Source organism: Prunus persica, chromosome G3 (genome assembly GCF_000346465.2).
Source record: "Prunus persica cultivar Lovell chromosome G3, Prunus_persica_NCBIv2, whole genome shotgun sequence".
In the NCBI taxonomy this organism is placed as follows: Eukaryota; Viridiplantae; Streptophyta; class Magnoliopsida; order Rosales; family Rosaceae; genus Prunus; species Prunus persica.
Genome location: NC_034011.1, coordinates 26,001,399 through 26,020,495, shown reverse-complemented (window position 1 = coordinate 26,020,495; position 19,097 = coordinate 26,001,399). Strand labels below are relative to the sequence as shown.

The 19,097-nt window shown below is 39.2% G+C and overlaps 6 protein-coding genes and 1 pseudogene across 8 annotated transcripts in view; 3 read left to right on the top strand and 4 right to left on the bottom strand.

Annotated features, from left to right (window-relative positions):
- Positions 81–2,174, bottom strand: LOC18783816 (annotated as a pseudogene).
- Positions 2,131–4,101, top strand: LOC18782578 (sirohydrochlorin ferrochelatase, chloroplastic). The gene is made up of 6 exons (XM_007217116.2): positions 2,131–2,219; positions 2,347–2,543; positions 2,671–2,732; positions 2,884–2,994; positions 3,125–3,217; positions 3,492–4,101. The coding sequence occupies exons 1-6, from the start codon at positions 2,173–2,175 to the stop codon at positions 3,591–3,593; spliced, it is 612 nt and encodes a 203-aa protein (XP_007217178.2). The 5' UTR covers positions 2,131–2,172; the 3' UTR covers positions 3,594–4,101.
- Positions 4,171–6,074, bottom strand: LOC18782807. The gene is made up of 6 exons (XM_020560797.1): positions 5,850–6,074; positions 5,509–5,701; positions 5,251–5,440; positions 4,961–5,067; positions 4,585–4,783; positions 4,171–4,505 (listed from the first exon to the last, which is right to left on the bottom strand). The coding sequence occupies exons 1-6, from the start codon at positions 5,942–5,944 to the stop codon at positions 4,351–4,353; spliced, it is 939 nt and encodes a 312-aa protein (XP_020416386.1). The 5' UTR covers positions 5,945–6,074; the 3' UTR covers positions 4,171–4,350.
- Positions 6,550–8,735, top strand: LOC18782032. Of its 2 annotated transcripts, none has more exons than XM_020560578.1 (6): positions 6,550–6,839; positions 6,926–7,054; positions 7,340–7,432; positions 7,550–7,788; positions 8,189–8,233; positions 8,339–8,735. In XM_020560578.1, the coding sequence occupies exons 1-6, from the start codon at positions 6,746–6,748 to the stop codon at positions 8,507–8,509; spliced, it is 771 nt and encodes a 256-aa protein (XP_020416167.1). In that variant the 5' UTR covers positions 6,550–6,745; the 3' UTR covers positions 8,510–8,735. The 2 variants fall into 2 exon arrangements, with proteins under 2 accessions (XP_020416167.1, XP_020416168.1); XM_020560579.1 differs by having other exon boundaries at positions 6,644–6,839; positions 7,601–7,788.
- On the bottom strand, positions 8,656–10,965 carry LOC18781721 (high affinity nitrate transporter 2.7). The gene is made up of 2 exons (XM_007215266.2): positions 9,505–10,965; positions 8,656–9,134 (listed from the first exon to the last, which is right to left on the bottom strand). The coding sequence occupies exons 1-2, from the start codon at positions 10,653–10,655 to the stop codon at positions 8,867–8,869; spliced, it is 1,419 nt and encodes a 472-aa protein (XP_007215328.1). The 5' UTR covers positions 10,656–10,965; the 3' UTR covers positions 8,656–8,866.
- Positions 11,652–13,934, top strand: LOC18783763 (pentatricopeptide repeat-containing protein At2g13600). The gene has a single exon (XM_007214935.2). It carries the CDS (start codon positions 11,679–11,681, stop codon positions 13,872–13,874), a length of 2,196 nt encoding a protein of 731 aa, XP_007214997.2. The 5' UTR covers positions 11,652–11,678; the 3' UTR covers positions 13,875–13,934.
- LOC18783764 (protein MICRORCHIDIA 6) overlaps positions 13,996–19,097 on the bottom strand; it is an 8,469-nt gene continuing 3,367 nt past the window's right edge. Inside the window, exons 8-20 of one of the 2 annotated variants that reach the window (XM_007217061.2) lie at positions 18,661–18,739; positions 17,909–18,043; positions 17,470–17,568; positions 17,309–17,389; positions 17,078–17,224; positions 16,423–16,515; positions 15,881–15,932; positions 15,678–15,789; positions 14,934–15,201; positions 14,731–14,810; positions 14,595–14,637; positions 14,450–14,479; positions 13,996–14,304 (exon numbers count right to left, since the gene is read on the bottom strand). In XM_007217061.2, the coding sequence (XP_007217123.2) occupies positions 14,203–14,304; positions 14,450–14,479; positions 14,595–14,637; positions 14,731–14,810; positions 14,934–15,201; positions 15,678–15,789; positions 15,881–15,932; positions 16,423–16,515; positions 17,078–17,224; positions 17,309–17,389; positions 17,470–17,568; positions 17,909–18,043; positions 18,661–18,739 (1,321 nt within the window). In that variant the 3' untranslated portion in view covers positions 13,996–14,202. Of the gene's footprint in view, positions 14,305–14,449; positions 14,480–14,594; positions 14,638–14,730; positions 14,811–14,933; positions 15,202–15,677; positions 15,790–15,880; positions 15,933–16,422; positions 16,516–17,077; positions 17,225–17,308; positions 17,390–17,469; positions 17,569–17,908; positions 18,074–18,660; positions 18,740–19,097 lie in introns of both variants that reach the window. The other variant, XM_020559177.1, reaches the window with a different exon arrangement.

Genomic DNA, 19,097 nt, shown 5'->3' with positions numbered 1-19,097 from the left:
TATTTTCCCCTCAAAAAAATTTATGGCAATTATGAAGGAAATAATGCTCCATCATTGCTTTAAAAAACGCACTCATTGCTTTATTCCTCTGATTAACACATAGGCCCATCCATTGAGGAATGTGTGTTCCACCAAGTTTTGCAGCCATATATCCAAGTGCAGAGATCATTAATTCACTTATAGAAAAGTTCTACAATAATTTCTCTCCTTTTTGTCGCTCGACTGGTCAGGATGGGGGGGGGGGTGGAGAGAGAGAGAGAGAGACTTACATTTGCGAATCCAACGGGTAAAGGAGGAAGAATTAATTCTAAATGCAGTGGGACGATTGTCCAATTTGTATCTATTCACTGGAGAAGGAGTCCCTATTCAAGCCAGTGGATTGCTGCAGCACCATAGTTGTACTGGTTTTTGGACTACAGGAGACAACGTTCTCTACACATTTGTTTTTATCAGTCATCTCAGCATGCAGTTCTTCCATAGGAGTCGGATTTGAGGACTTTGGATTAGCAACTTTACCAACATCAGCTGTTATTCCCACTTTGGGTCTCTTAGCAGCTTGCTCTATGTCTGCCTCACCCTTGGGTCCAGTAGCCTGAAAAAAGTCAAACCTTGAGCAAAGCTGATAATGAAATAATAGTGTTATCATGTACCCCACTAATAAATTTGCACCCACATCTTTATATAAATCAATTTCAAACCCTTTCTAAGATCTCTTTGAAACCATGCAAAAAGACTGTCTTAGCAAATAAGGTACATTGAGATGAGAGTATAACATGAGAAAATTTGTAAAGCAAGCCAAGATGATATGTGCCTCATATCAAACAAGTAGCATTAGCGAGAAAATGAAACATTCAAGGTAAGGGCAGATGGTTTACTTGTTTCTCAAGTTTGTCCAATTTGCGACGAAAGTCATTTCGTTTCTGGTCCAGCATTTCCTGTTTCTTGCGAAGTTCCTCCTTTAACTGCTCTAAATTCTCTAGCTTTTTCTGCAAAGGTGGGGCCTTGGGACCATTTGAGATGACAGGCTTGGAGTTATCAGCGGAAGGTAGAAAAGCATCAGATGTATGGACAATACTACTCTTTGGAGCAGCAGATTGAAGATTATCTTTGCTTATACTAGTAACTGTTGGATGGGGTGGAATTAAACCAGGAAAATTACTGGCAGTGCCTGTGCCATCATCAGGAATGCTATCACGATTAGCCCACCACAACTTGATGAAGCGGTTACCCATTACAGCATCAGGTGCCTTTAAAGCAGCTTCAGCCTCTTCCCTCCTTGAAAACTGGACAAAAGCTCGTTCACTATTCAATGGAATATAAATGTCAATGACCTCTCCAAACTTTTGGAAATGAGAAAGAAGAGCCTCCCTTTTGTTGCTCTTCTGGGGAATGCCATTGACAAATAGAGTACGCAATGCTTTTTGAGATGGTTTCCGAATGTTACGTGTAGGATCAAAATGTGTCTTGGGTGATGAATCCATGGCTTTTGGGCCATCTTCTGCCATGATACGCTTCCCTTGACGTGGTGGATTTTGAATGCTGACTAATGCCTCCTTACCTTCCTTAGTTTCACTCTCAATACAATCTGAAGAATCAATTTTCTCCTTCACATCTAATTTACTTTTTGAACTGCCAATTCTAACCCACACGGACACGCTTGTACTCTGTGAATTGGCAGCTGTCCCAACGCCCAGATAACCAGGACCAGAATATGGACCATTCAAGCCCAAACCATCATCATTGACAGCAGACTTGCTTGTTTTTCCATGTAAGCCTTTGCTATTCATCAATGCAGCTGAAGATGCACTAACTGATGGCAGAGATCCAGGGCCAGTGGGTTTTCCCAGCTTGAAAATCAGGAGATTCTATAACTTGGTTAAACCATATAAAGCTTCGAAGCAAGCAACTGTTGTGGTTGAAAATTTGAGGGCATGGTATTTGCCGAGTGGCCATACTATTTTTAGTATATAAAAAAATCCCATTATAGCCGTCCGGCTATTCCCATTTCGCCACGTGTCAGAAATAGTATAGCCGCGCGGCTATACTATTTTTAAAAAAACAAATCCGCTCGGCTATGCTGTAAAAAAGGTAGTTTGTTTTGTGCACCTATTATTTCTACGAGCCCAATAATAATCGCCTCCAACTGGACCGTTGAAGCTCAGAGCCCTAAACATGTCGATTAGGTCGCTATCCACCTGCCCTCAATTTGCCGCTAAAAGGTAGAAAGCTCGAAGCCCTCCATTTTTCTTCCAAATCTGCATCATCTTTTGTGTTTATACATTTTGTTTTTCGTTGTTTGGGGTATTCGGGAACTGTTGTTTACTCTGTTTTATTGCGCAATTAAAGCTCGTCGGCAAGCGAAATCGGAACAAGCCCTAGCTGCGCAGTCCTCAACTTCTCCAGAAGTAGAAATTCAAGCATAAGGTTGTGTATGGGTAGCGGCAATGGAGGATTCGGACAAAATCCAAATGGGGTTGGTGACAGAGACGGCGTCATCATCGTCGACCATGGTTCGCGCCGCACGGAATCAAATCTCATGCTAAGTAAGCTCATCAAAGATTGAGATTTTGGGTTTTTTTCTTAACGTTGCAAAAGTGCTTATAGTTGTGTAAAAAGTTTGGCTTTTTAAGCTTGTTAATTTGAAGTTTGAACAATTAATATGAATTTCAGATGAGTTCGTGTCCATGTTTAAAGAGAGAACTGGGTACCCCATAGTAGAGCCTGCTCATATGGTACAGTAAATAAAAGCACACATTTCTCACCCTTTCTGGGTTTTTTTTCATTGATTAAATTTTCAGGCGAACATTGTTTGTTCATTTCTTGATGCTATTTTGTTGGTGAAATTCTCATTGTATATGTATCTATGAATTTTTTTATGATTAGGAGTTGGCCGAACCATCAATTCATGTTGCATTCAATTCCTGTGTTCTACAAGGGGCCAATCGGGTAATTGTGAGCCCTTTTTTCCTCTTACCTGGAAGACATTGGAACCAGGTAGCTCAACATAATATATTATTAACTATATGAATATAGTGGGCGCAGTTGAATTTCGATTTTTGATAACTCTGTATGGATGATCAAGACAAACATGGTAAAATGGATTAGGCTGTGTGTTATTTTACAGGATATTCCATCCCTGACAGCTGAAGCTGCAAAGGAGCATCCTGGTGTCTCATATTTAGTAACGGCACCTCTTGGCCTTCATCCGCTACTCGTGGTATGACGATTGAATTTCCTTAATTTGATTCTTTGCCTATGCATCAAACGGTGTCGTCACAAAATTTCTCGAAGCTATGGCTAAAGTTATGTTGATGCTTAAATTGATGGTTGAATGTGTTTATCCTGGTTTTCGAAACATGTCCACTAAATTAAGGGAGATTGTGCTTGTTATATTTCTCTTTGCTTGCTTAACTTTGGTTGCTCTATATGCGGTATGCATTTTAACCATATTCCACTGTGCTTTTGTTCTGATGTAAGGTCTCTGGTTGTAGGATGTTTTGAATGATAGGATCAATCACTGCTTAAGCCATATTGCTGGAGATGCAGAGGAGTGCTCTGTTTGTGTTGGAACAAACAAATGCCAGCTCCATTGATTCATGCAAGTGTACAGCAAACAGTACGGCGGAATTAAGGGTGCATGTCAGCTTGAAAATCAGGAGATTCTGTAACTTGGTTAAACCATATAAAGCTTCGAATCAAGCAATTGTTGTGGTTGAAATTTTGAGGGCATGGTATTTGCTTTGGAGAACGAGGGTTCATTCATGTAACCAACCTGAAACAGTTGGGACGAGGTTTTCTACCCGTACGTCAAAGCATTTCTCCTCTACTTTATCCATGGGCTATGTAACCTCGTATTGATCAAGGGATGGTAGTATATCTTGTTTATTTTTGGTCAAATAGCAAGATGGTAAGTTTAGTTGATCGAGAGAAGAACATCTTCTGTTATTTGCTAAAAAATAAAAATGAAAGGGAATATGTTTAATTGTCAGGTGAACTTGTATGTACACAATACATTTCTTTTCTTGATGCTCTTGTCTTGTGTTGGTGATCGAAATTCTCATTGTATCTCTGAACTTTCAATGAATGAACATGCATTCGGTATTTTTGCTGGATCCAAGGATATCTCAATGTAAAAGATTTATTACGAGATCAATTCAATGATTATTGGAGTTGGAGAAATTGGAAAATTATTATGCATGTGGATGGAAATCTATGATTTACATACCAATTCCCCTCTTGAGAATTTGAGACGTACATGTCCGGTTCGTTTCTACCATATAAACTAATTTATACAGATTGGTAGTAGTAATCTATATATGTATATAAGTGCAGTTATAATTTCTATACTTTTTATTCCTCCTTTTCGCCCCAAAAAGGCTTATTTTGCCATTGCCAGAATCTTGAGAATAATCCTGATGCAGCTTCCATGTTTATTTTCCTACTTGCGTCAGCTCGAGCCTTGGCTTGAGCAGGGGTTTCTTCTTCTTCAACAGTCGACGCACGTGCTGCAATGCAATATTGATATGATACACATGGCAACAAACAATATTGATGAGGTAATTAATAAGTAGTTAAACTTCTTACAATTTCTTCCATGGTTTTCATTGTGAGTTTGTTTATTGAATGATTTAGCAGCCATGAAAACATTTGCAGGTCTTTCCCAGCCTCCTCCGAATATCCCAAACCCTTCCTTTGGCTGAGGCTGAATCAGGAATTCAAGCACTGGCAGTTCTTCATTCTCCACCCAATGAATGCAGTTCACAGGGCATGAATCAACTGATACCTGTAATACCCACGCCAATTTAACACCACATTCTAATTCATGAACTAATTAATACATTATATATGTTCTTCTTTATACAAGCGATGTCAGGTGAGGGGATTCAAACACAAAATGTCATGTGCAAGGGTAATTGCTCTTAACTACTTGAGCTACAACCTCCTTGCATACATTATTTACCTCAATCTTTTGTTCATCGTCACCATATTGAAGTTTAACCCTAGCACATCCGAGAGCCTCATCAAATATGAAGGTGCTACTTGCATGGTGCACGCATTCTCTGCAACCTGCACAAATATAATTCTATTGCAATTTAATTAATGCGAAATTAAGAAGAAGCTTGTAGTTCAATTGCTTCCCGAAATTCTAGGTTTGATTTCCATCTCCATCAAATCAATATCGCTTGGCTTGTATCAAGGAATTAATGTGAAATTAATATATGAGTTTCGTTCGGGAAATTGACGACCTACCTATGCATGCATTTTCATCAACAAATAGACCTTGGGGTCTCAAAGGTCCATTCCATGAAGAAGTGCGACCTAAGCTTGATGAGCTGTAATTTCCTCTCATTTCACCAATGGAAGCATCATATTCTTTCCTTAGATTCTCTCTCATCAGAACCTTATAAGCTTCATTCAGCTTGAGGGTATACTCGTGACCCTGCTGCCCCTTAATTAGCCAACAATTAGTCATCAAATATGTAGATTCAGATTAGTTTGATTACTTACCTCTTGTCCTGCAACATCTGGGTGGTACTTCTTCTGCAAATTCCTATAAGCCTGTTTAATTTTCTGCGCATTCGAATCAACAGAAACACCAAGCAATTCATAGTAATTTTTTCCCATGTTTGTTGCTTTCATTTTCCATGCCTCTCTCTTACCACATCTGAATCTGCTTGCAGGGCATCCCTGCCTCCTCCATCTTGAGAACAACAATTTCAATATCAGCCGCACCAACCATAGCCAGATTCAAACTAAAAAAATATCTGAAAATTCTACAAATTGTTTAAAAAAAAAAAAAAAACCTTTTTATTTTAACAAACTTGGAAGCTTAATCTGCATGAGATTACCTCCAGATGGGCTTGCTTATTGCGGTGAAATGGTCCTCAACTTGGAAAGCTTTTGGTAGTGAAAATTGGGAAATTGAGACTGCAGAGACAGACATATTGGATATGCTCTCTCACAGGTGCCAAATGTAAGCCTTTATGATTCTATGAATCTTCTGATATTACTCTTGACTTCGGGAAAACCCTGGCAGATATTTCTGTCAGATATTTTCCCCACTTTTATACGTCTTTGTTTTTGCTTATTCTTTACAATAGCCCATCACAACAAGTGGCAAGGCAACCATCCATGCAGCATTTAAAAGGATCGGGTTTGTGCTTGGTCCGAATAAATAAAAGAGATTGTCATTGGGCTTTTCTTTGCTTTTAGCGCCAAATACGTATATTTTAGCTGATGTGTGATAGTCGGTTAGTCAGTTAAGAGACTGAGGCTGTTCCTTCCGTATCCAAATTTGAATATATTTTTCCATAAAATAGTTAAATTTAGAATAATTTTTTTTAGTATAAGTTATAGTCTAAATTAAAGGGGAATGAAATTTTTCACACAAAAAAAAACTATGATGCCTCTCGTCGGCAAATTGAGGCCTTGAGATTAGAGTAACTTAAGTTACAAACTTATATTTCAACCTTCGGAAACCTAAACCTAATCAAGATTTGGGGAAGCATATCCTTCACCTGCCCTTTTAAGACAAAAGGGTATTATTGACTTTTCATATTTCATTTTTGCTAAAACTAGCATATCCTTCAATGTCAATTCTGCGGAAAGGAAGTTGCGAGGAAACGACGACGTCGTGTTGTGTGTTACGTCAATGCTTCTCGCTAGTATATTCGCATTTCATTTCTTGAGTGCTGGAAAGCACTCTCAGTCTCAAAGATGACAGCATCACTCTAGCAGCGCAAAAATGGCGAATGCAAGAAAATTTCTTTGTTCATTTCGACAATCCCTAGATTTACTAATCTCTTCCCGTTCCTCAATCTCTCATTCGAGGCAATTCTGTAAGTACTTTTTGTGGGGAAAGTTTGTCTGCTTTTCATATTCAATCTTTTAACATTTGATTGTTTGGGTGTAATCACTTGTTCAGCTTATGCCGAGTTTGAACCTTTGAAGGCCTTGTTAAAGGGCGTTCAACCTGTGCTACGCAACCGTGCCTCAGCATATTATTGTTCATTGAATATGCAAAGAAATTCTCTTCAGAAATTCTGGTTTTCAGGCAAGTCGCCTATTCGATTTTGCTTCTACCGCTTGAAAATGCTAAAGTAAACTTTATACTTCAAATTGGATTTGGAAATTGTAGGATTTTTGTCGTTGATCATCATATTGTGGCGCTAATATTCAATTAGACTTTATGATGTCAATTTCTGGTGGTTTTGGTTGTTAAAAGTTAAAACTTGAACATGTTGATGCCATTCACTAATGAACCCTAAATAAAAACTGGGTTGTCTCTGCAGCCAGCATAATGTTTAATGGGTACCCATAATTTTGACATTCCTTTCAGGAGGAAGTATACTAAGATTTGGAAGTATTCTTGGTGTGTCAGTTTTTCTTGGGTCAATCAGCTTCTTGCCAAATGCTGCATATGCCATGGATGGTGAGCAAGCACCTGATTTATTATATGTTCTTAACTCTCGTGCCCATTTTGAAGTCTTATGTTCTGTAGACGCCTACCTCTTACTGACTCCCTTTGATTTGAATTTTAATAATGTAGGCCATGATATTTTGGTGAATGATCTTAATCTGGAAGTGTCTGGTGCTTCAGATGTGGAGGAAGATCAACATGCCGTCTGGATGTTTGTGAGGAAAATCTGGTTGCCTTTCTTTTTCTTCGTCACTATGTTGGCATACTGGGATGATTCTGTTACACTTGCACCATTTGCATTGAAGCTAATTCTTTTCCTCCTGAGCACCAAGCCTAGTCCTTTCTCAGTTTATGGTTTCGTGGATGAGGTAAGGAAGCATCCCCTGGTACTTTTATACATTTACTAATTTTTTAACACCTAATTAATCAGTGACTTTCTACCTTTTACCCTATTGGAAGGTAACCATGTCTCTGTTTCTGCAATCTGAAGAAATGTAGATTTCATTTTTTTACTGAACACTTAATTTGAGGAGCTGCTTTCATTTCATATTGGGTGGGTTGTAGTATGGTAGGAACTAACAAGTCTCTTATTGTTCTATGACTTTAATTCTCAGAAGTGGCACCTTGTTTTTTGGGTAATGACTACTGCACATTGTTTTCGGTGACCATTGCATTATAATTTAACAATAGATTGATCAAAGCTATAGTGTTGATGGTAATAGTAGTTCTTGTGGAATAAACCTTTATTTCAAACTTAATGTTTTGCAGTTGTGTCATCGACTTAAGCGCGGAGAACCTCACTTATATAACAAGGCAAGTGTCCTGTTATCATTATAAAATTTTAGTGGTTACTACTTTGAAAAACTATAACATTTAAGGATAACACACTTCTAAAATCTTATGTTTACTTTTCTTCAGTCATTGTACGCAAGTAAGGTTGAAGTTGAAGACTTTCAGCTTTTGTGTCTGGCTAGAGTTGAAGTAAGAGACCAGAAGTACACTTTGGTTGGAATTCTTGGTGGTTGGTGGCCGTTGCCAACTTTGGATGCAATCAAGCATCGGCTGCTGCATTCTCATAAGGAACTCTAAAGCATATCATTGAATGGCAAGAAAACACGGTAAGTTCAGTGTCGTTTTATCGAGCTTCAGTATTCAGTTGATCGAACTTGCATGTTCTTGTGGCACTGTATGGAAAGTGGAGGGTCCCTCGACCACAAGCAATCATACGTATTCAGTTTAGCTATCAAATGCAGTCTTTATTTAGTATTTTTTTAAAACAACCTAACTACAAATGAAGGCCAATCATTTTCTTCAGAAAGGCTAATTCATGTATAGCTCTTGAGTCTTGTACGGTACGTGACCACTTTACATAATTGGATCAACTAGTACTTGCTCCATATGAAACTTGAGGCCCAAATGAAATGAAGGCCTTGTTAGATAAATTCTTTATTGGAGCAAGCGATAATGGTTTGTTTCATCAGTTTCTGGCCCCTTGAGACGATCATCAGAGCCATAGGAAGGGCCACAGAACATTCCACCCGACTGAGGAAAGTAGATAAGGGAGATTGGGAGAGTGCACACAATCATCATGATACCCATCAGAGAAATGCCCGTCTGCTTGGAGAATTTAGAGCCTGAGAACAGCAACAGCTGGGTTATCACCGCCCCTACAGTCCCTCCACTGCCTGTAATCCCCGATACCACACCTAGTGACCTGCATTAACATTAATGTAAATGATTAGTGCAAAGTCTTTTTGCAGTAATTAAACAAATGAGCAGTGTTAGCATATCACGCGAACGTGGGCGACTGTGGCCTTTGACAGATGATCATCTTTCCTCACAGTCACCCACCCGTTCATGTGGAATTACAGTTGAGATCTGTCTAGCTTAGCTAGTTAGTCACTCCAATATTGTCTTATTTTCCGGAAGATTGAAAGCCAAGAACGAGGGAGGAATGATCCTCCATCATCTTCATGTCTTAAAAGATTCAAGCAGTAGAAGTGGGACCCAACACACACAGAGTGAGAGAGAGAGAGAGAGAGAGAGAGAGAGAGAGAGAGAGAGAGAGATGCATTGTTACTTACCTTTTGGACACAAAGGGAACCACACCAAACGTTAGGCCCGAGGCTGCTTGAACAAAGACAGAGAAGGCACACATGACAAGTATGGATCCCCAGAGCGAGTTGACTCGCCCGAGTAACAAGCACAACAACCCAGCCACTGTCTGCGTCACCCACAACCCCCACAATCTCCCTCTCATCCCAAACCTTCTCCCCATCCTATCAGAAACCAACCCTCCGCTCGGCCTCGAAAAGAAATTCGCCATCCCAAAGCTCCCCGCTATGATCCCCGCCACTTGAATATTCACATCAAACCTGTCGTAGAAATACTGAGCTATTATATTATCAGTCGTCATCTCCACCCCAAAACAGAATCCATAAGTCAAGGCCAAAATCCAAGCTCTGTAATTCTTGGCCCCGTGACAGAAAACTTTGCACAAGCTCTCTTTGCCAATATTAACCTTCTTCAAGCTTCTGTAGCTCCCAGAAGGTACGTCTTGCCCGAAAGCCAGGACCAATAAGGCTGTGACAGCTTGGAAAACTGCGGGCACAATAAATGCAAGCCTCCAAGCTGTGGAGGACGGTACGTTGAAGGACATGATGAGAGTATAAATGAGGGGCATGACCAACTGGGTGACGCCGGATCCCATGTTGGCCCAGCCGGCGGAGAAGCCGTTGGCGAGGCCGACGACGCAGCCGGAGAACATGCAGCTCATCCAGAACTGGTTGGCGACGAAGTTGGCGAGCGAAAAGCCGGTGAGGAAGCGGAGGGCAATGAAGGAGTGCGGGGAGGAGACGAGGGAGGTGGAGAGGATGACGGGGGCGGTGATGAGGGAGAGGGTGGCGATGGCGATGCGCGGGCCCACGAGGTCGCAGATGGGGCCCATGGCAATGCGGGAGAAGATGGAGCCGAGGAAGGCGGCCGTGCCGGCTCGGCCGGTGTCCGTGTCCGTGAGATTGAGGTCGTCTTGGATGACGGCGAGGAGGGGAGGGATGGAGAAGGTGGAGAAGAAGTTGGAGAAAAGAGAGAACCATGCAAGGTGGAAGGCGAGCATGTGCGGTGGCGCAATTGAGAATAGCCTAAACTCTGTGGCCTTTTGATCAGCATCTACTGGTAATGAAAACAGATGATCTACTTGTTCAGGATTAGCTTCAGTTTCAGCTTCAGCTTCCATGGTGGCTGTTAAGTAATTGGCTTTGTGAATTTGATTATCAGAATATTTCTGCTTTTTGAAGTAGCGCGGTGTAAAGAAGAGGGAAAGAGCAGGAGCCCGGCTTCAGCACGCAAAAGTGCTTTTACTCATGGTAGCTGTTCTTTCTGTGTCTGATATTTTTCATTTTGGTAACATATATTGGTGCTTTGAAGTTTAAGATTTGTGTGTGCGCATGTGTGTAGGAATGCGTGGCCATCATATGTACCATTAACTTTTCAATTTGATTAAAAGGTTAAAGTAAATATTAGGGTTTCTATTTCAAGTCTTCAATTTGTAGTATTGGTGGAATCATGAGGATAATGACAAAAGAAGCAATGGCCCACTCACACTTCCAAAATCCACTACAAGGACGTTTGTCAATGGCCTTAAATTCTTGGTGTCTTGCTGTCAAAATGAGGGTTACCCTTACCCACCCAAATTATGCGAGAGGCTCATATCTTTTCCCATCAGTTGAATCAAGATGCTAGGTCTCAACTGGGGATGGTTTTAAACTCGTAACCCAAACCAAGGTAGCTAGATATGCATTGAGAGATTAGATGGTGCCAAATTTGCATTGAATTGAGCATCTTAATTAGGTTCCGATTCTCCACTTGGATTTTCTCCGCTTGGCGAACTTCTCTATATTGTTAACCTATCACAAATAAAAACAAACAACCCAATTGATTTTCGAAAGTGAAAGAAAGACGATTAACGAATAAATCCTTTCAAATGATATTCATGTCGACAATACCGACAAGAATAGAGTTGGAGAGGCAATTTGAATTCTTCAATAAAGTAGAATTAGCCTCCCATCATATAACGACGACAAAATTAACTGAGAAGACCAACACAACGTAACCTTCAAAATCATTGAGACTTGAAAGCCACGTGTCGTAATACCAACACAACCACGTCAAGCATGGTCTGAGGCTTCTCTCATGTTTTCTTCTTTGACTGTATAAATGTATATGTAGGCAGCTAATTTAAATAGCTCGCGCGCGCAGCATGAGACGAAGTGCCATCAAATTCAAAACCCTCTTCGCCACTAGCCCAAGCAAAGATTTCAAAACTTACGTACAAAAATGTGGGTCTCTCTTGAAGAACCTCACCGAAAATAGGCTCATCAATGAGGGAATGGTCCTTCATAACCATTTGATCAAGATGGGTCTTTCATCAGAGAGATATATAGCCATTAGGCTTCTAATTATGTACCTGGATTCAAGAAAATCTGCTCAAGTTAGTGAGATCGTTAAGGGGTTTGATGGGTTTGATCCTACTGTGCATAATTGCTTGATTAATGCCAACATTCAGTGGGGAAATCTTGATCAAGCTCGCCGCTTGTTTGACGAAATGCCTGAAAGAAACGAGGTTTCTTGGACTGCCTTAATATCGGGTTTGATGAGGTATGGAAGAGTGGATGAGTCAATGTGGTACTTTGAGAGAAATCCATTTCATAATGTGGTTTCTTGGACGGCGGCGATTAATGGGTTGGTGCAGAATGGGTTGAATGCTGAAGCCCTGAAGCTTTTTCTGAAGCTGCTTGATTCTGGGGTCAGGCCTAATGATATTACATTTACTTCTGTTTTGAGAGCTTGTGCCGGGTTTGGTGAAATTGGTTTGGGAATGAGTGTTTTGGGGTTGATTGTTAAGACTGGCTTTGAACACAATATATCAGTTTCTAATTCCTTAATTACTTTGTGTTTGAAGATGGGCGAAAAGGCTTTGGCCAAGAGAATATTTGATCAAATGGAAAAGAAAGATGTTGTCTCTTGGACTGCGATCCTAGATATGTATGTTGGGATGGGGGACTTGAGGGAAGCGCGTCGAATCTTTGAAGAGATGCCAGAAAGAAATGAAGTTTCTTGGAGTGCAATGATTGCGAGGTACAGTCAGAGTGGACATCCTGAAGAAGCATTGAAGCTCTTTCTTCAGATGTCCCGCAATGGGTTCGTCCCAAATAGGTCCTGTTTGGCTATCACGCTTAGTGCGCTGGCTACCCTCGAGGATTTGCGAGTGGGAATGAACATCCATGCACATGTTGTAAAAATTGGATGTGAGAAAGATGTCTTCATCAGTAGTTCTCTTGTCGACTTGTACTGTAAATGTGGAAAAACTAAGGATGGCCGCTTGGCATTTGACTCAATGTTGGAGAAAAGTGTGGTGTCATGGAATTCTATGGTTGGTGGGTATTGTCTGAATGGACAAATGGAAGAAGCTAAGGTGTTGTTTAATAGCATACCTGCACCGAACAATGTGTCGTGGAATACTATGGTCGGAGGTTACTTAGAGAACAAAGAATTGGATAAGGTATTTCTAGTATTTAATGAGATGCTTTTGTGTGGAGAAACTCCAAACACATCCACCTTCTCAAGTGTGCTCTGTGGTTGTGCGAGCATAGCCTCGTTAGAGAAAGGAAAGAACCTCCACGGAAAAATAATTAAACATGGAACCCAGTGTGATGTTTTTGTCGGTACAGCCCTCATTGATATGTATGCGAAATCCGGGGATATTGAGAGCTCTAAGAAGGTATTTGATCGGATGCCTGAGAAGAATGAAGTCAGTTGGACTGTGATGATTCAGGGGTTAGCAGAAAATGGTTTTGCTGAGGAATCTCTGCTTTTGTTTGAGGAAATGAATAGAACTTCAATTGTTGCTCCTAATGAGCTCATGCTTTTATCGGTTCTTTTCGCTTGTTCTCACACTGGTTTAGTTGATGATGGATTGCAGTACTTTAATTCAATGGAGGCTGTTTATGGTACAAAGCCAAAGGGAAGACACTACACCTGCATGGTGGATATACTGTCCCGATCAGGACGCCTTGTAGAAGCTGAAGAGCTTTTAAAATCCATGCCATTCGAACCTGAAACCAATGCATGGTCAGCTCTATTGAGTGGGTGTAGTAAACATAAAAATGAGGAGATAGCAGAAAGGACAGCTAAGAAGCTTTGGGAATTAGTAGAAAAAAACTCTGCAGGGTATGTAATGTTGTCAAATATTTATGCTTCAGCTGGAAGATGGGGTGATGTTCTGAATATTAGGAGATTAATGAAGGACAGGGGATTGAAGAAGAGTGGTGGCTGTAGTTGGATAGAGGTGAAAAATGAAGTCCACTGTTTTTATTCAGAAGACGCATCTCACTGTCAGTTAGCTGAGATTTATGATCTTTTAGAACTTGTACGTTTTGAAATGCTAGCCATCTAGAAGTTAACATGTCATTATACATTTTTCGTATCACCTGGAAATAGACATGCCTTTGAAGTATTTTTTCTCTCTCTTGCATACGATGAGAAAGAAGAGAATCAACCAATACCATACTGACGAATGCCGATCAATATAAACAGAAAATTTTCATTAAGGGAGAGATTCTGCAACTATACAAGTCTACTTGCCATCTTCTTGTTTTCATGGTATGACGGGCTATGTAATCTACCACCCTAAAAAGGTTAAGGTTAATGTAATTTCCAGTCACCTATGGAGTATGGGCAAAATATTTTAATACAAAAGATTGAAATGTTTTATCCTCCCCTGTCTAGCAAACGTGCTGCTTGTACATATTCCATTTGCATGATTCAAACAACGTCTGTGTCAGCTGTGTCAGTTCATTCTCTAGTTCACCTGCATGTTGTTCCACCTGCACCAATTATAACTTCATCATGATTAAAGACTATAAACTATGTCAACTACCAAATCAGGTAAAAATCTGATATCAGTCCCTTTTTTTTCCTTTTTTCTTTTTTTTGAGAAAGAGAGAGAGAGAGAGAGAGAGAGAGAAGTACATTCTTTTGTTCATCCTTCAGTTGTTGCACCTGCACCAATTGTAATATCATGTTGATTAAAAGACTAACTATATTAACTACAAAATGAGGTAAAAACTTGATGTATATTTTCTCCACACACACAGAGAGTTGCTCGCAGACCTACCTTCAAATCAAGTTCTTGCACCATTTTCTCCAATGCGAGCAGCCTGGAAGCAACAAGACACGTGAGAAATTCCAAAACAATTATAATGTGTGATAATTACGCAAATGGTGAGCAACCATATTGCTTTTGTACTTACCGTGACTGAAGCCTTTTGTTTTCTTGCATCAGAAGCATCTTCTGTGAAACTCGCATCATGCCCTCAACGCTATTTTCAGGCTACCAAAAAAATGCATCAAGGAATGTATAATAAGCATCCAACATTAATCTAGTGAAGCCAAACAGAGTGAGGTCGCAGCAGAGATATGTTTTGACACCAAATTTGAGAATATAGAAGTAAACCTCTTCACTAATGCACTGGACATCAGTTCCACAGGATGATCCCATGTGCCTTTTTGCATGTTGTAGTTTCAGTGGAGGATCAAGAAGATCCTTCCTCTTTTTTATCAAACCTGCTCTTGAGTTTGAGCTTTCATATTGGGAACCATGATTCAGTAACAAAGGTTGGTCTTGGTCCACACAATTCTGAGTTACGGAAGAAGGTAATGTTGTCGTTGTCGATGGAGTTTTTTTAACTTGCTGATAACCAATCAGTTTGCAATGTTTGTTCCTGCCAAGGTACAACAGAAAAATAAGTCAAACCGGAAATTATTACAAGTAATTGTACGAGTCAATTTTTACAGAGATAAGAAGAAGAAAACCCTTTTTAATTCTTCAAAAACGTCGTTGTTGCTTGTTCAGTATACTGCTACTTGTACTGAAACGCACAGTTTCATTTATGTCTGCGACTTTTGGTTAACTATTTCTTAGACAAAGATCTGGTTTTGGGTTTTGGGTTTGGGTCTTAGACCATAGTATTAAAATGTGATTTGGGTAATGATATGTTTAAGCAAAATGGGGTTTTTCTTTTAAACATTGCATGTGAGGCCTAAGCCCAAGAACTGTAAAAAGCCCAACAATGCTAATACTATATTTATAATTTAATAATCTTTAAAGCAACTCAACTCAACAACCGATTTAAAAATTTTATTTCCATGAATATATATATCTTAAGATTAAAAATAAAGCATGTAAGAGGTAGCTCACCAGTACTCCACTGTCATTTGCTTTAAACGATCTTCAAGCTTTTGGAAGAGGGAAGTTTTCTCAAAATCTTGCTTGTTGTGAGTTGGCTGAATAAAATCTGGTTCCAGGACACCTACAAAAATAGTAATACTATCACATAAAAAATCATCAACCATATACAACTGTTTGAACTAGCCTAGATAAGTGCAGTCCGGAGTTCTCACCGACAACTCCTCTTCCAGTACCGTTTGTACATCCAACTGCACGCCAAAATGGCTGCCAAAAATAAATAAATAAGAAAAGCATAAGTGGTGAACAAGTAGTTTATTTTTTTAATTTTTTTTTTTCTAGGAGTGAGGAACAAGATCACATGCGTACACATAGCCCTCGTCTATATAAGTTCTGGAATTCAATTAATAAAAGTTATGTAAATGACATATCAAATTATAGTTTCATTCATTCTTCACAAATTTGCAAACAGAAATCCATCCCATGACATTTGACAAACATAGTTTAAAATATCTAGACTGCATATTGAAGGCAACAACAGCAGAGCCTTAGACAAAATAACTATGGGTTCTATGGGTGTTGCAAAATATATGTAGGTGTAGCAGAAGTACATAGTTAACTTTGCTAATACTGTATAATTGGTGCAGTTCACTACTCATGAATTAGCAACACTTTTCACTATGTAAGATGTTAGAGAAAAGGTTAGTGAATTAATTTTATAGATAACCTGTTTAACAATGTAAGAGAAGAAAATTACCAGTATCAGACGATTCCGATGGTAGATATTAAAACCATGAGTATTAGCATGTGGTGCTTCCTTCAAAAACCCTATTGCGGTAATAATTTCAACCTGAACAATGAAGCAATCAACTATAATACAGCAACTGGATACTAACAAAACACAGGCGCACACCACTTAAAGACAGCATGCACTTGCACAAACACATTTGGGGTGAACAGGATTAGATGGGGTTATTGATCATCATACAAGCTTTTTTCTGAACAGAGACGCACTTTTCGATCTATAGTTATCATTTCAAGACACGACTACTCTTCAGACATGGTTTTACTACAAATAAAATTCAGACGACTTCATCATGATAATACTCTATTATTCATGGTCATGTTGTCTCTAGTAAGAAGGAAAAATGCAGTCCGTTTAATTTGCTTCATCTTAAGGCCTCCAAGTAGACTATAGAGATAATTCATAATGACTTACAGAACTTGAGTATTTCTTCTAGTCGGCCATTTATTGATAAGTATCAGTCAACCAGGCATTAACACAGAAAGGCAAGGAGGAAACTGATGTGATACAATAAAGTTGGACGCGTCTTATAAATTACAGGGTGCAATTAGTAGTAGCTATAAATTAGCATGGACGTAGGCATGGTGGAATTGTAGACAGCACAAACCTCCAGGTTTCCATCAACTTGTGGCATATACTTGATAAACTGAACATATTTGAGATCCTCGGCAATATTATGGTACTCAATATCTCGTCCACGCAAAATTATTCTAAAGTACTCTGGTAGCTGTCTATACAGGATTGATGCATATGCCTGTGGAGCATGAAACCAGACCATGATTTAATGAAGACAAACTTATTTTAATAGTCAACTTCAAAATGTGAACTCCATACTTACACGGAGAGAGTGCTGATATAGGTTAGCAACATACTGAATTTGTTTCATTCTGCCAGTTTTGTCACCGTTAATACAAATATCCTGCAAGAATAAGATTACAGTAGCAATGTATCCAATTTGATTCAAAAGTGAACGAAATGAAGCAAAGGGATGAACAGAACCTCAGGATCTGAATCAAAATCTAGTTCCATCTCCCCATCATCATTTAACCAAAGATTGTAAATGACTACTTTTGTTCCATGATCCCCTATATCATCAAACTGACAATTGGGTTAATAAATCAAATATGTTTATATATACTTATGTGCATACAATGTCTGCATGAATGCATGTATGTAGGTGTATAATGTACACATGTAAAGATGTGTGTATGCATGTAAGGATATGTGCACACACTTGATCAAGGGCCAATTACACATAATCAATTGTTTGCCATAATAAATAAGACTCTTATTTTTAACACTTCATTTAGGGTCCAAATCACCTCATTAATAAAGAACAGTATGTACTTTAGGGAAGCAACACATAGGAATGCAAGAGTCCTTCTCATGAGGCAAAGTTTACGCTAAGATTAATGCAAAATTATTTTTGCAGGCTTACTTGCTTCAGCAACTCGTCTTCCGTTGAATAAGGAGACCACTGCAACAGCATGGTCAGGTTAGAAGAAAAATGATCTTCATCATGTGGAATTAAGGGCCCGAACGTTCTAGCTGATGAGTTAAACTCATAATCCACCTGTAGTAATGGGAAGACCCACACTGTGTTCTGAGTTAAATAGTTATTAGATTCCTATAAAAAGGGCCTGTTAAAGAAACTGAAAATACTATCAAAGGCACACTTGTGAATTCCATTTGGGTTAAGCGAAAAAACAACATTAAAAATCGACTCACAGCATTTCACACTGATAAGTGAACCCAAGATGGCATTACAATGTCCCTGCCCTAATAAAGTGATAGCATATGTTGAAGCCTTACGAAAATTTATCTTTTCATATGACAAAAATTGATCAAAGCCAAATACTCTCGCTAGGTTGTGATCATCTTGATAGAGAATTATGAGAACCACAATTTTAGGGATATGTGGTTAATTTGGGAATCAAGTTTATCTCTTTTCCCTTATTGACTCTGCATCACATCCACTCTGCTAATTTTTTAGTCTTCAAGGAGGAAGTCCTTGATAGTAATTCTGGCCACGTTCAAGTAGGCCATTTTTTAACTTTCAGACAGGACACTTAAACAGCAAGTTCACCTATTGTAGACTCCACAATTTGGCATGGATATTACCTTTTAGTTTGGGTGAACTTGCAAAAGATATTTAGCACATATAAAAGGATGCCATGAAATCAAACTCACCATTGGTACAACTACGTTGTTGTTGCCCATCGACCTCAAAAATGTATAGGAAAGGAGTCCAACACTTTGAGTCAGTGACCTGAGAAGGTTATACACCAATTCAAACTAAACCTTATGCATTTAACATAATATATCGATAGTTTAAATGGCTAAAAACAAAAACAAGTATTATCTCTCATTTTAGAAAGAGGTTAGATCCTAACTGTTATCTCCACTTTCTAATATTGGGTTAGAAACAAAAATATAAAGACAACACAATAGTGAGATATAATAATGTCCATTAGTAAATGAAGCTGCCAATGCATTTCTTGTCCAAAGAAAAAAGAGCTGCCAACTACTCTGTTTGTATGGTCTTGAACTTTCATCTCTCTCTCTCTCTCTCTCTCTCTCTCTCTCTCTCTCTCTCTCTCTCTCTCTCTCTCTCTCTCTCTCTCTCT